The 16253-nt window shown below is 41.7% G+C and overlaps 1 protein-coding gene across 1 annotated transcript in view; it reads right to left on the bottom strand.

Annotated features, from left to right (window-relative positions):
* The window catches only part of SLC6A4 (solute carrier family 6 member 4), a 136201-nt gene that overhangs the window by 55730 nt on the left and 64218 nt on the right, over positions 1-16253 (bottom strand). Inside the window, exons 3-6 of the mRNA XM_089683042.1 lie at positions 13809-13943; positions 9982-10201; positions 6037-6175; positions 2048-2182 (exon numbers count right to left, since the gene is read on the bottom strand). Of these exons, the coding sequence (XP_089539168.1) occupies positions 2048-2182; positions 6037-6175; positions 9982-10201; positions 13809-13943 (629 nt within the window). The remainder of the gene's footprint in view (positions 1-2047; positions 2183-6036; positions 6176-9981; positions 10202-13808; positions 13944-16253) is intronic.

Below are 16253 nucleotides of genomic sequence, written 5' to 3'. Positions count from 1 at the left end.
GGTCCCCCCGAATCTATACAAGACCCTTATCCGAGCATGCAGCCTGGGGGGAAAGGGGGAAGATTGAGTGAACACCCCCCTCCTGAACCATACTGGGCCACATGCCCACAACATGGGGGGGTGCTTTTGGTGAGAGGGGACTTCCCCCCCAAAGCACCCTGTCCCCATGTTGATGAGGACAAATGCTCCTTCACCGCAACTCTGGCCCATTGGTTGTGGGGTTTTTTTTGGGGGTGACTTATCGGAATCTGGAAGTCCACAGATCCCCCCCCCCATGTGAATGCTCATTCACCAAAAAAAATTTCAAAAAAGGAAATAAAAACAGAAAGTTTTTGACAAGTCCTTTATCCAGAAAGCCCAAAAAAACCTCAAAGTAGATCCAATGTCAATCACGATGAACGCTGGCTGCCGACCCGAACAAAAAAACAAACAAACCTGACCTGCACTGACACTTGACTCCTGCCGAATGACAGCTCTGCCACCTGCCACTGTTAAATAAACTAAGGGTTTGGACCACCCAATGACATCACCGGTTGGCCCCACTCCCTTATGACATCAACCCAGCATGCCCCAGTCGATGGCATAAGGAGGCGGGGGTCATCCTGAGACATCCAGTGGCCCCGCCTCTTCGTTCATGTAGCGGTGGAGCTGTCATTCAGGAGTCTAGCATGGGTGCTGATCAGGTTTTTTCCCCCCATTCGGGTTTGCGGCCAGCGTTCATCATGATTGGCAATGGATCTACCTTGGGGACATTTTTTGGAGGGGGTTTGAATAAAGGACGTGTCAAAAATTGGCTGTGTGTTTTTATTTACATTCTGACTATTTTAGGTAAATAAGCAGGGGTACCATGCTCACTTACATAAGGGTGGGGCCCTGGTCTGGGGGCCCCCTTGTTAAAGGGAGCATTCAGATGCTAAGTCAACCCCTGCACCCCCAAAACCACTGGACCAGGGTTGTGGGAAGAGGCCCTTATATTCATCGACATGGGGAAGAGGTGCTTGGGGGGGGGGGGGGAGGGAGTCCCCTCATGTTGAGAGCATGTGGCCTGGCATGGTTCAGGAAGAGAGGGGGCTCCCACTCGTTCCTCCTTTTCTGGACTGCTGGGCTCCATGCTTGGATAAGATTCTGTTATGGATTTTAGGAGGAACCCCCATGACTTTTAAAAAAAAAAAAATTTGGTGTGGGGATCCCCTCAAAATCCATACAGACCCAACTAAAAAATACCACATCACTTCATAAAATAGCTCATGCTGTATTTTAGTATCTTTTTTTAGCGATTTGCAAATATTTTTTTGAAAAAGGAGGTATTTTAAAGTGGTAGCTACCACTTTGTGAATTGAGCCCAGTAATCTGACTTCTCTGACTTCAGTAAACCAACATCTTACTTGTTACTATGGGGTATTGCAATCTAATTTTGAGGAGCATTAACTGTTTAATAATTTTATTTCTGATGAGAAAAACTAAAATGTATTCAGTTTGTACTTTAAACCGAAGGTCAATGTATACAGAGATGTATTTTCTTTCAACTATAACAGCTTAGGATTCCAATGAAATACTGCCCCCTGTGGCCAAATTGTCTAACTGCTGGCTTGCCAAGAGCAGAACAGGTCCCTAATTAGCTGTATTGAAATGTATATACATGAATTGTGTTCATGCAAGATGAAACAGGCCTGATCAAATTCCTCTTTGGGCTCACAAAAGGTCTTGAATTATTATTATTCGAATAAGTTTAAATGGCATGCTGTCATTTTCTTATATGATGTGGAGGTGCTATCCCCATTTGTAACACACAAATAATTCCTGTCTGTGTCAGAGGAAGAAGTGCTTGTCTGAAATACAGAGTGTGCTCAGTCTGCAGAAAGCTTGTCTCATAACAGTTAAAACATTGCCAAGAGGCAGCTGCATGACAGTACTCACTCAAGGCCACATTTCAATGACATGCCCCCAAAGACCACTTCTCCTGCATTGCCCCTTGGTGTGGTCTGACAGTTCCATGCACTAGTTTATATTCCAAGACTTCAATGTATTATGTATATAGTAGTCTCACCTCAGTAGTAAGCAGCTTCTCCCATGTGGGCGTCAGGTAGAAGAGAACTCCCCTCCAGGCACCTGGCAGTGTGGCCCCTCGGATTAGAAGCAGTGTAAGTACAATGTATGGAAATGTTGCAGTGACCCAGACCACCTACAAAGAAGGCATATACATTCATACATATATAATGTGAACCCTTCCTTTGTTATAATTAGTAGCCAACATTTAGGCAATAGCGTAGCCCACATTCCACACCACATTCACATACTTCAAAATGGGGAATAGAGTTGGTATTTGATGGGTCAGTTGTAATTTCAAGAAAAAAAAAAAAAAAAAAAAAAAAAAAAAACTTACATTAAAATGAATGATGAACTTCTGTTATTTGCTCCAGTATGGTCTGCTAAATGTGCAATTGAAAGTGTTTTGTAATATCTAACCCATATGTGCCAAAACGTACCCATTGGTTCTGCCAGAAATCTTGTGAGCTGAAAACTCTGTGCACAGGGAGGAATTATGGAGTTCATGTAGATGGTGGAGGAGTGGGAAAGGGCTGTATTATTTGTAATCCAAGAGAAATGAAGTAGGCAGGGCTGACACCATGTGCTAAGACACAGTATTGTCAGTTTGAACAATAGGGTTGGAGCAAACTATCTTTGTGGCACATCAGCAATTATTTATTTAAAGTGTTACTAAACCCACAACAGTAAAATCAGTCTGTATGTGCAGTAAAGCATGCTATTTATACTCACCATGGAACCTAAGAGGTTAATCCTCTGCATTGTGTAAAAAGGCTGTTAGATCCTGTCTTCTCTGATCACCCCCTTTTACTGTCCCCAATCCATCTGCTGATAGTACACAGCAGCAGTGGCATGTCTGCACATGCTCAGTTTGGTGTGCATTGCCAGAGAGTTTTTTTTTTTTGTTTGGGAAGGTGCCAGTGATACACACAGGGCCAATCAGCACTGTCCAGAATGTCAGGGGTTATGCAGCCTCATAGGACAGTCAGAGGAGAAAAAACTCCAAGATTAACCACTGCTCACCCAGACATTGATAGAAGTCACAAGACTACTATATACCGCTGATCAGAAAAAGGTATTTAGCAGTTTATATTTACTAAAATAATTGCACTTCCCTGTTCTTTGTACTGTGGGAGACCAGATATAGTGAATGAAGGGTCCTGGGTTTAGTAACACTTTAAATGGACATCAGATCATCCCCCGCAGCTATCACCTTTTGTATCACCTCCTCTTCATATAGATTGTAAACTCCATGAGCAGGACCCTCCTATTCCTTCTGTATTGAACTGTACTAGTACTTTTCCCCCCTTATTGTAAAGCACTGCGCAAACTGTTGGCACTATATAAATCCTGCATTATAATAGTAATAATAATAATAATAATAATAATGATGCATCCTTTGTTGTGGCCTTTTTGGGGAGGAAAAGAGACACAAAGTTTAGTGAAAAGAGCTGAAATGAGATTCAGTCCACGTCCACTAAATGTCTATGCAAAACTGATTTATATTTGTTGGCTGGAGTTGGTATTTGTGTAAACCTAGTCAGATCCCATAAACTTTGAAATGGAGATATACTCTCTAGTCAGACATGATAGCATGTCTACCGGTGTTCAGGGTCATGGTGCAATGTAATTTTTTAATGCAATGCTGGGCATGGCCAATCTTAGTAATTATAAGCAAAGTCCAGAAAAAAATAAATGTCATGAGCTACCATTACCATGCAACTTTTTGCTGCATGGCCAAAAAGGTAAAGTTACCAAAACCTGATTGTCTTCTGCAGATTACTCTTTAAAAAAAGGATGAATGCAAAAAACATTCTACAATCTTTTTATTCAATACATTTTCATTAATTTTCAAATTTGAGCAGATCGTACCATTATGAAAAAAACAAACATAAGGAATGTGTGTAGAAAGGCCATTTTTTGCTAAAAGAAATGATACATTAAAACTCTACAAGCTGTTTTAAGTGTCACATGTGACTAAATTGTATATTGAAATACCAGGCAATAACGGAGCAAAAATTAGCTAATGGAAAAGGATTTGTTGGTTGTAAACCCTTACATATACCCAGTGAAGTGACTAGTCTCAGATAATACACAGAGATGAAACAAATTATATTTGCAGTTCTGTTTTCTACATCCGTTCAAAGTGCTGCTGAATTTATAGAGCATGTAAGAGTTCAGAAAAAGGGGGAGGAGAGCTGAAATTACCCTCTGCAAAGCTCAGTGAGGAGAGCACTGAGAGCTGATTGGAGGGGAAGGAAGGGAGAGGAAGGAAGGGAGAGGAAGGGGAGGAAGGGAGAGGAAGGAAGGGAGAGGAAGGGGAGGAAGGGAGAGGAAGGAAGGGAGAGGAAGGGGAGGAAGGAAGGGAGAGGAAGGGAGAGGAAGGGGAGGAAGGAAGGAAGGGAGAGGAAGGGGAGGAAGGAAGGAAGGAAGGGAGAGGAAGGGAAGGAAGGAAGGAAGGAAGGAAGGGGAAGGGAAGGAAGGAAGGAAGGAAGGAAGGGAAGGAAGGAAGGAAGGAAGGAAGGAAGGAAGGAAGGAAGGAAGGAAGGAAGGAAGGAAGGAAGGAAGGAAGGAAGGAAGGAAGGAAGGAAGGAAGGAAGGAAGGAAGGAAGGGGAGGAAGGAAGGAAGGAAGGGGAGGAAGGAAGGAAGGAAGGAAGGGGAGGAAGGAAGGAAGGAAGGAAGGAAGGAAGGGGAGGAAGGAAGGAAGGAAGGAAGGAAGGAAGGGGAGGGGAGGAAGGAAGGAAGGAAGGGGAGGGGAGGAAGGAAGGGGAGGAAGGAAGGGAAGGAAGGAAGGAAGGGAGGGGAGGAAGGAAGGGAAGGAAGGAAGGAAGGGAGGGGAGGAAGGAAGGAAGGAAGGGAGGGGAGGAAGGAAGGAAGGAGGGAAGGAAGGAGGGGAGGAAGGAAGGAAGGAGGGAAGGAAGGAGGGGAGGGAGGGAGGGGAGGAAGGAAGGGAGGGGAGGAAGGAAGGAAGGGAGGGAGGGAGGGGAGGAAGGAAGGAAGGAAGGGAGGGAGGGGAGGAAGGAAGGAAGGAAGGAAGGGAGGGAGGGAGGGGAGGAAGGAAGGAAGGAAGGGAGGGAGGGAGGGGAGGAAGGAAGGAAGGGAGGGAGGGGAGGAAGGAAGGGAGGGAGGGAGGGAGGGGAGGAAGGAAGGGAGGGAGGGAGGGGAGGAAGGAAGGGAGGGAGGAAGGAAGGGAGGGAGGGAGGAAGGAAGGGAGGGAGGGAGGGAGGGGAGGAAGGAAGGGAGGGAGGGAGGGAGGGAGGGGAGGAAGGAAGGGAGGGAGGGAGGGGAGGGAAGGGAGGGGAGGAAGGGGAGGAAGGAAGGGAGGGAGGGAGGGGAGGAAGGAAGGGAGGGAGGGAGGGAGGAAGGAAGGGAGGGAGGGAGGGAGGGAGGGAGGGAGGGAGGGAGGGAGGGAGGGGAGGAAGGAAGGAAGGGAGGGAGGGAGGGGAGGAAGGAAGGGAGGGAGGGAGGGGAGGAAGGAAGGGAGGGAGGGAGGGAGGGGAGGAAGGAAGGAAGGGAGGGAGGGGAGGAAGGAAGGGAGGGAGGAGAGGAAGGAAGGGAGGGAGGGGAGGAAGGAAGGGAGGGAGGGGACACCCCCCCACACACACACAGGAACGGAGCTGTGGCTGTCAATTTGCTGAAGATCCCTCCCCGTCACCATTTTTCTCTTGGTGTCAAGAAAATTTGGCAGAAGTGATTCATGCTGATAACAGAAGAACAAACAGCGGACAGAAATTACACTTCGTGTTCTTAATTGAGACAAGTACACACTATAGAGGGATACGTTTTGTTCATATTTCATGTCTGAGGTTTATAACCACTTTAAGAGGAATATGAAAAATTGCCAGTGATTTGTATGAATTCAATAGAAAGAGTCTGCAAGGGCAAGTAGGTAATATTTGTAAAATTCCAGTGTCACCAATATTCAACCAGTAGTAGAATATAACGTATATGTTCATATCGTAAGTAAGATCCCAGATTGTTGAACTAACCTTTCCAGATGTCTTGACTCCCTTCCATATGCTGAAATAAACCACAGTGAAGATAAGAAGAAGACAGAGCGAGAGCTGCCAGCTGATCCCTCCTAGCTCCTGTAGACCTTTTGACTTATGTATCTGAAGCACCAGCCGGCTGAAAAACAGAATTAAGCCATAAATCCTGAAAGCCATTCACCCTGGACAATGTGCCAAGGCAGCAAGTCATAATTATACATAATAAAAGGCAACATTGCTTCAAAACAGAAGGTGGAGTGCAAAGATCTTGATGGTGGCACCTTAAGAAAAGTGACTAGCAGCTCAGCAGTTAAAAGCCAGAAAAAAGCAGAAGCAACAATTATAAGACATAACAGGTCTTTAGTTGCCCAAAGTGAGCCTTATCTTTGCACAGGTTAATATATGCAACTTCCACAGACTTAGCACTCAATTTAGTAGTTTCACCATGTGTTACAATGCTGGTGTTTCCATGGTTTGAAGTATACAACTGCATATGTTCCTTTAAATAGAACTGAAGGAAAAACTTATTTTTCACTTTGCATAGAGAAATGGAGGATTAAAAATTCTGACAGTTTATGGGGAAATTTCCCTTTACATTTTGTCCCATAACAAAACTGGAAATGATAGCAAATCTCTGCAAACAGAATCTTTGGGTGTCACCAGGATTACCAGAACTAGTGTTTTCATTGGAAGATTTCCCCCTCTCTTTCTGTTTTGGAGTTCTGAATAATATGTTCATCAAATAAAATAGACCATAATTTGAAATTGGACTTTATGTTGAGCAAATAAATATCTTATTTTTATAAACGGAACAGCCTGGAGATTTCTATAATTTCTGCATTTGAGACTGAAAAGTAAGGGGGTGGTTGAGATTTTCCCCTTACATTGTGGCCATCTGAGACCTTGATGCTGGACCTTCTTTACCACCGAAGAAACCCTACCCTTGATTGCAGAGGCATGCAGTTGTATGTGAGTACAATGCAAAATGCTATGTTTACCATTAATCCAGGGCTGACTGCAAAAAGTGTGTAGTACAGTAACTTCTACTGTTAATGCTGTATCAGTGTGGGGTTCCTAGTAGAGGAGGCATGGACTGCTCAAGCTGGCTTGGCAGGGCTACATCCGGTTGCCTAAATTGACTTGACATGACATATTGAAACCTCTTTAGGGTGAAAAAATTGTTTTGTAAAATCTAATTGGCTTCAGTCAATTTTAACAAACATATTTGAACTGTTTACATACAATCTAACTATTATTACCTATATTCAGGGCTGTGGATAAGGGGGTACCACCAGTCCTCCTGTATGGGTCCCAGGCAGCAGGGTGAATCCGATGTAGGCAGGTTGATTAGCATGGCAGGGGGACAATTAGTGGAATCGATCCCCTGTATGGCTCTTTCTGCAGCAGCTGAAAGCTGGCTTCTTCTCTTCTTCCTGCTGGCTTTCAGCTGCTGCAGAGAGTCATACAGGGGATTGATTCCAGTAGTTGCCCTCTGGTGCACCCATCACCCTCCCTGTGCACCACAATTTTCCCATTGCTGCCCACGCCACCCTGTTGCCGGTAGTGCTGCCAGCGTTTCTCCTCTCCTTTTCACAAACAGCTGGAAATACAAAATAGGATCCTTCAGGATGGAGAGTGGGGGGGGGGGGGGGGAGAAGAGTCCAGTACATTCACCAGCCCCTTTCTTTCCTGAATGAACACAATGATTGATCAGCACCAGTCACTCACTGTGTTCATTCATAACTGAAGCCTAGCAAACTGTTTTTAGGGAGGAGGGGAGCCTGTCAGGTTGGCTGTATGGGGCCCCGTGGTTCCTAACAGAAACTCTGCCTATATTATGCCTTCATTGTAAAAATAAATATTTAGTACAGTGTGCTTCAATGACAAATGCTACTCTGGTTGAAAAAACACATTCTAGACAACGCAGAGGTAACTTTACTTTTGTACTGCCTCTCTAATGCTCCATACAGGGCCTAAGGAATGAAAGACAGGGTGGGGGTATCTTCAGAATGCAGCTGAACACCTGGGGATTACATTTACAGCACTGACTTACAAAACTGACAGTAGGAATACTTTAGAGTCCCAATTGCTGGCTGCATATGATAAATATGAAATATGAGAATATAATGATAACATATATACTGAAGATGTAAAATATGCATTGATATTAAAAGGCTAGTGTTAACTTCCAAAAGGAACAAAGCAGATAATCCTGGAAGAGATGGTAAATGGATCCAGCCAGCTATGTATCATTGTACAAATATTGTACCATTGGGGTACATTAAAGAAATAAAAACATACAAGCACAAAATAAAATTATAAATGCAATGAACAATACATTTAGTTAAGAAATACTTGCAATGTCCCCATTTTGACTTGATCCCACCTATACATTTCAAGCATTCCAACAACAAAAATTAGATGTCATGGTCAATTATACAGCTAATTATAAAAATCATTTGTGTCATAATAATTGTCATGACCAAGAATGTGTGTTATAATGCAGTAATGTATTTGAAGTCAAGGACGTATAGGAAGGTGCTAAAAATTTGGTAAAAGTTGTCATATTTCATTATACTATTGTTCACTCTGTTGTTGAATAAATGTATTGTCCTATGATATCATCCTCTACAGGGTGAGAAAAGACTCAACCAATTCCCTTCAATGAAATAACAGAATAGTAAGTTGCCTGCATGTAGAAAGACAACCTTGACTGGGGGGGGGGTGTTCAACTGGGGGAATTAATGCTGGAAAGAGATCTGGGAGTTCTGGTAGATCACAAGCTTAATAATGGCATGCAATGCCAAGCTGCAGTTTCTAAAGCGAGCAAAATCCTCTCTTGTATTAAAGGAGATATAGACTCCAGAGAGAGATATCATATTACCCCGGTACAGATCATTAGTAACACCTCATCTGGAACATGCAGTTCAATTTTGGGCACCAATTCACAAAAACAACATTGGGGAACCGGAGAAAGTGCACAGAAGGGCAACCAAACTGATAAGAGGCATGGAGGAGATCAGCTATGAGGAAAGATTAGAGGAACTGAATTTATTCTCTTGAGAAGAGGAGATTAAGGGGGGATATGATCAACATGTATAAATACATCCTTGGTTCATATAGTGAACTCTGTGTAGAGTTATTCACCCTGAGGTCATCACAGATGACAAGGGGGCATGCTTTACGTCTGGAGGAAAAGAGATTTAATCTCTAAATATAGAAAGGTTTCTTCACAGTAAGAGCTGTGAAAATGTGGAATAGACTCCCTCAAGAGTTGGTTCTGGCCAGCTCAGTGGGTTGCTTTTAAAAGGCCTGGATTCTTCCTTGGATACACAGAATATAACTGGTTACTAATATTTATAGGTAAAGTTGATCCATGGAATATCAGGATTGCCTCTTGGGGGATCAGGAAGGATTTTTTTTCCACTGCAGAAGCAAATTGGATCATGCTTTGCTGGTTTTTTGCCTTCATCTGGATCAACTATGGATGTAGGATTATAACTTTTTTTTGATAGTTGAACGGGATGGACTTTTGTTTTTTTTCAGCCAAACTATGTAACCTTAACTATCCTGTATTTAAATGAGTTACCAATAGAACAGAAAAAAATAGGAGCAAAAAATATTAATCTGAAATATTTATGCTTTTCTTATATTTACTGTTTTGCTGTTTGAAAACAGTATTCATGTCAAAAGTTGAATCTTAAATGTCTCTCGATTTACAATCGCTGAAGCAGTCTAGGAAAAGCTATGTTTCCTCCACTTATTCTACTGATCAGCAAAAATGAAGAGCCCAGATCTTGTTAGATTAATACTGCTTCAGGGTCCCCACGTTAATCATATCTTGTTACTTCTGATTGAAATGCTTGTTTATGTCTACAAAGGAGCATCATGAAATCCATCTACCCTAAGAGTGTGTTACCCTCCACCACACTTACATGCACTTACGTGTAAAACTCCTCTGCTGGTGAGATAGAGCTATTGATCCACGTTACACTGCTGTTGTGGAAATAATTGGTGCAGTTGTCTGTGTTCCACTCGTTGCGGCAGCTGGTCCAAGGCAGCTCAGATCGGAATGAAAATATGAGGTAGTAGAGAGCCCAGGCCATAATGGTGTTGTAATAAGATGCTACATAAAGTGCTATTATACAGATAGCGTAACCAATTCCTAAGGAAAAAAAGATCATTATCAAATCAACACAATAGCAATAGTCAAGAACATTAAAACACTCTCAATATCATTTCTAGTTCATCTGCTACTTTAATGACTGATGAGCTCTTAGAGGTCCTTACATACAGTATGTCTGTGAAGGCTTAGTCATCCGCATCATGGTATACTTGATCGTCATCCACATCATGGTATAGTCATTAGTGGTTAGTTAGTCACATTCAGTCGGACTTTTTCTGTAATGCTGAAGGCTCTTCACAGCTTGCCCAAGGAAATTCAGTTCTAGAGTTCTATAAACTCCATTTGAATGTAACTAACCATGGTACACTAAATGTTTTGAGCAGTGTGTCAAAACTGTACGCAGTTTGGGAATATGTTACATAGGGATGAGCTATGGTTCAGCCTGAACCCTGGGAAACAGTCACATGATGGCTTGCTGCCAGCCCTATCAGCCAAAACTGTGGAATTCTTGGCCCACAGCTGCACCTAACAAAGGGGTGTGGATGCTGGTGACAACATTGACCTAATATGGCCACATGGCCATATTTGAACAATGTCATTGACTAAATATGGCCATATTTTTGATACACAAGAAAAGATTCCAAGAGCATTCTGGGCTTTCTAAAGAGAGGGCACAACAGTAGTTGTCTCATTTCAGGCATTATGTCTATAAAAAAAAAAAAAAATGCACAGCATTTAGAGGGAGAAGGGGAAGGGAAGGAGTCACTATTAATTTAGTTTCTTGTGTGTGGAATTTTCAGCTCCAGCTCTCTGAGCAACAAGAATATTTACCCAGAGGAATGAAGAAACTGGAAAAATGTAAAAAAGTGCTTAGAGTTCCACCAGCTGGAAAAAAATTTAATAACGTAAATAACGTAAAGCTGGAACAAAAAAAAATAACGTAAAAAAGGGAATGTGTATAGCATATTTATGTTCGTAATGATAATATTACAGTATTATGTATTAGAATGTAGTGATTATAATATTACAGATTAAGTTTACTCTGCTAATATTTTGTCTTCACTGTTTCCTCCTTTCCCCCAATCGCCATGGGTATTTATTGAATAAAACATTTCTGTTCTCTTTACAAACTGTCTTTTAGTCCCAGTAACATCACCAGGCCTTTATGCTTCTCTATGCAATGCAGCCAAATCAAGCTGGATGTCCTCCAGTGAGGAAATGAAGCGGGCTCTATTTCGCTTCTAATGCACACTGTGAAAAGCTTACTGTGTTTAGAGAAATCAGTGTAGGCAGTAGGACAGGAGCCTGCAGAACTGTTCATGGTTTATTCATAAGGCTAGAGTTCAACTTTTGCAATTTACCTTTGTGCACCTTCCACACAAAGAAGGTATAATACTGGACTAAGTGAGCACAATTTCTAACAGTTTTTCATTAAAGCCTCAAACCTGTCCATTTGTGCATCAATATCAATTGCTGCTCTTCCACTACGAAAATGCAACTGTAGGACCACTAAAACACTTAGAGCTCAAAATCTCTGTGCAATTCGGCTCCAACCTTGGCTGTTCATTACTTTTAACTGGTTTCTGAGCTGAATAAGGCCTCGTTCACATGGAAAAAACAAGTAGATTTCACTTGAAGAGACAAGTTTACATCAGTTTTCATGCATATTTCAGAGAGTTTCAGTTGCAGATTTGTGCACAGAAAAAATGTGCACTTAAGTAGTGCTGTGGTGTGAATAGGGCACAGAGCACAATTGCTTTCTTTGTGCCTTTGCAGAATGCAAGCAGGAACCTCATGTCTCTACACATGGTGTGAATGATGCTTAAGCCCTGGTTCCTACCGGTGCAACATTTGATTTACAAATCACACGTGAAGTTGCATTTAATTTATTTCTATGGCACGGACTTAATCAGTAAGATATGAAGTACCGCAACTTCAAAAAAAGTTCCTGCACTATTTTTGGTGATTTCATGTATGACTTGCACTGATATATGTGCATGAAGTTCACAGATATCAGGCAAGCCGCCCATGAAATTGCACTTAACGGCGGCTTTGAAATTGTGCTACTTCAAGAAAAGTAGAGCAATTTCAAAGCGGCATCCAGTGTGAACCAGGGCTAAATGGCAAATGATTTGATTATTGAAGTAGCAGTGAACAGTTATAGGTCAAGGCGGTTTGAATTTTCTTTTACCTTCCTTTACATTACAATTCATATATAACTCTGCTAAGCCTTCAACACCTCCTGTAGAAAATCTGCCTTTCTAGAGTAAGGTTTGATCTTGAGGTAGGTATTTACTGGGCACAACCTAGAGGGCAAAGGATGTAGGACTTTGAAATGTTATGTCACTCTTCTGCTAGTTGGTCTATTAGACCTATTAGAGGAAGATCAACCTATACCTCCATACAAATGTACAAAGAAGAGTCTCCATAAGAATATAATGAGACACCACTCAAGCTGGGAAAAGCTAAAAAGCTAAGCTAGCCTCCCAGGACTGTGGTTAAGTGTCAGGGTGCCAGACACTTGTAAAGCCCAAGAGGGGAATTGGAGGATGTTTCAAAATGCCAAAAACAGCCTTTTAATATCTGTAATTTTATTTTAATCATTTTATGCTTTTCAGTGTTTGGTTTTGTTTTTGGATTTCTTACATTTTAGAAATAAAATCAGCATGTGATTTTTTTTTTTTTTTTTAATATGTAAGACCTAGTACACACGATGAGAAAACTGGAATAAAATGCATTTGGAGGGATCGACCGATAATCTGCTTTTTGAGAGCAGATCACGTCAGTTCATGCGAAAATATCCGAAGGGACAAAAACAATAATCTTTCTAAAATAACAGAACAAAACGATTTTCATTTAATCAGTTCAGTATTCGTTTGTAAAAAAATTGAGTGGCCAAGACTCTGCATGATCGGAAACATGAAAATAACCCAGAAGGAAAAATGGCAATGAAAACAATCTTCGTATACAAAGAAAATGCTCCTAAACATGAAACAAAAATTTTGTTTTCAGGATAGAAATAAGTATAATAGCAGTAATAGAGTGATAATCTTATTGCTACAATTTGGTAACTATCTGCAGAGGGGTCACACGGCCATGATATCGCTTCCGATTACATGCTGTTATGTTGCTATGCACATGGAAAGTTGAAACGGATCGTATAAGATTTTTGATACGCTTAGTTGCACTCTCGTATTCAATATGAGAGTAGTATGCAAAAAAAACACAATCATTTGTCCGATTTTCTCATCGTGTGTACTAGCCTTAACTGGTGCTCAATCTGCTCAGAGATTTCTGTCTTCTTTTTGGAAGTTTTATGTAAATCTCTACCATTCTTCAAAACTCTAGCTTGTCCAGCCCCATTCCAGTTCTTGAATCAACATATTGGTCCTTTATTCAGAGGGAAGATCCCAATGACTAATAAAGTAGCTCAGAAGGTGGGAAACCTTGTAGCCAAATTTACCATGTTGTAGTTAGCTAGTATAGAAAATATCAAGAATTGCATATAATTTCAGTTTCCTATCTCTGCATCTATATAAAGGTCATCCTAAAAGTAGCCTTTAATTTAGTAACTTTAATTTCCATTTTCAGCTGTTGATTGATGAACTGCCCATTATATTTTTACTTCCATAACAAAAAGACTTACCCTTAAATAATGGACATATTTTTCTCCATACAGAAATACAGCCATTTCTGTGATACTGACCCAGAGCCAGCTCCATATAAAACAGAGGAATTCCACCAAACACAGCCATAATCACATAAGGAATGAGAAAAGCTCCTGAAATGACAAAGTTGCAGAGGAAATTAACTTCAGCTCAGTCTTTCACCTCTAAACCAAGTAAATGTTTGAACAGTTTTCCATTTTTTACTTTGAGAAGTAAGTCATTTAGTCTAACAAAAACCTAAAGCGTTCTTTCAGACATTAAGTTAACATACGGCTCACCATTTCAGGGGGTGGTATAGCAGCATCTGACAGGCGTCAGGAGGCGTTACTGCTGCCTCAGCTATCCACGTGAAAGAGCCCTTGTTGAGATTTCAAAGCCTATCCCAGTGCCTATGTGCAAATCCTTTGTTCCTGGTGCCCAACCTGCAGCCCATAGCATCTATTTTCTAGCCATGGGGGAACCCTGCTGACAGTAATCTGTTTTTTGGTGATCTCAAGTCCGTGAAAGAAAATGCGGGTTAAGCAGTTTTTTTTTTTCCCTTTCAAACGCGGTTTCTTTTTTTCTGTGTTGTCCATCCCAGTTTGTGTGGCATTTTTCCTCTGATAATGCATTATAATGAAAAATATCAATGTGGTACAAGTGATTTTTAGGGTGACTGCAGGAGTAAAATGTGAAAATATTGATTTGTAATAGGGAATATAACAGCTTTTATGTCTAGCAGTCTTATGTAGTCTATTTCTATTCTATGACTGTATCTTACAGCATGTCCCCAGTCTCCCAACAACTCTTATTGCAGGTTTGCTGCCTTAGACTGTCTTCTGCAGCATGTCTGAAGTCTGTTCTCATCTCGTGTAGTATGTTAATATTCTCTGACCATCTCCGGTTGCATATCTGCAGTTTAACAGTTTTCTGTAGGTTTGGTGTAGTGCCCTACCAGTTAGTATAGGTTGCTAGGTAAATATTAGTTTATCTCCTCTAATCAGTGGAGCAGGGATTGATTGTTCTAGCCTGCTCAGTGTAATCAGTGGAGCAGGGATTGCTTTCCTAGCCTGCTCGGTGTAATCAGTGGAGCCGGGATTTGATTATTCTCACCTGCTCAGTGCTTCACAGGCTGCTGGTCTGATTGCTTCCCCTGCATTCTAGAGTAGTCTAAGATTACAGTGGGACAACGAATGGGACAGCAGGTTGAATATTTTTGGGGACCCAGCCCATCCCTGGAATGGTGTGTCCAGTAAGTGGCTGGGGAGCTCATAAATAATCTGAAGCCTGGCACAGTGGGAGTTAGATCCTTGGTTCAGCAATGCCAGAGGAGTCCCCTGTTATAGGAGCTCTGCCCCTCTAGGCAGTCTACTGGGGAAGCCGCTTGGAAGTCATTGAAGTCCCAGCCATAGTCTAAGCTGGGGGGCCTATTCTCTAAAAGTCTGACATTGTTTTACAGTCTGGAGAAGCTCACAGGAAGATATCTGGTGGAGACTGGAGGGAAAATTGTCCAGTGGTCTTGTGGTATAGTGAGTCTTTGTCTCACTTACCAAGTACCCAGTGGATATCGGAAGGAGGCAACTGATGATCCTGTGACATTATGAGAAAATGAGAGCTGGGCCTTAGTGACTAACTTAGTTCCTGGAAAGAAGACATTGTCACCTGTTAGCAGCAAAGTCCTCAAAGAGTTCACTTCTGCTGTTTGGGTATCCCACGCTCCCTTCAAAAGTTCAACTTTTCAATCAAGCATCAAAAAGACACCACTAGACTATAATATTTGAGCCAGTGAAACGTGAGATAATGCTGTGTGCTTGGCTGTGTGCGCACTAATCTGGGTGAAAAAACATCAGTTTCACCAACTCCTTAGAGGGTGCACTAATTTACAGTCACTGGAAATTACTGTATGTGCAGCTCTTTGGTGATGTCAGTAGCTGCACTTAAAGTTGATGGCAAGTTGATCACCACTGCTGAAAGTTGACACTGGCATTAATTTCATTGTAATATTTTTGTTACATTTAGTGTTTTGCACCTATTTTACTACAGTTACATCACTTTTTTTCCCTAACAAATAGACATTTAATACATAACAAATTACCAAAGCACGATGGGTTAACAATAATATAGCACATTAAACAGAGACAAGTGCTGCACTAATCCAAATGGACTAAAAGTGCAGAAACACTTTGTGGATAATATAATTATTCACATACAAGTGTGAACAATAAGTGAAATAAATAATGTCAGTCAAATCAAAACAATCAATGTATTAATCCCAAAAAGTCCTTCTATATTGTAATGTGAGAACAAGGACAGGTCTCTTCATTTGTGCTCATTCCACAAATTCCACTCTACCACTGTGTCATACATGGAGGCTTACCAGAAAAGCATGACCCCTTTTACATAGAGTGGTCATATTGCGCATAATGGTTATGAATGCCATGGAT

Source organism: Staurois parvus, unplaced genomic scaffold, assembly GCF_062004578.1.
Source record: "Staurois parvus isolate SC_StPar_1 unplaced genomic scaffold, SC_StPar_1.0 ptg000299l, whole genome shotgun sequence".
NCBI lineage: Eukaryota > Metazoa > Chordata > Amphibia > Anura > Ranidae > Staurois > Staurois parvus.
The sequence above is the reverse complement of the archived record's forward strand: the minus strand, read 5'-3'. Positions and strand labels throughout refer to the sequence as shown.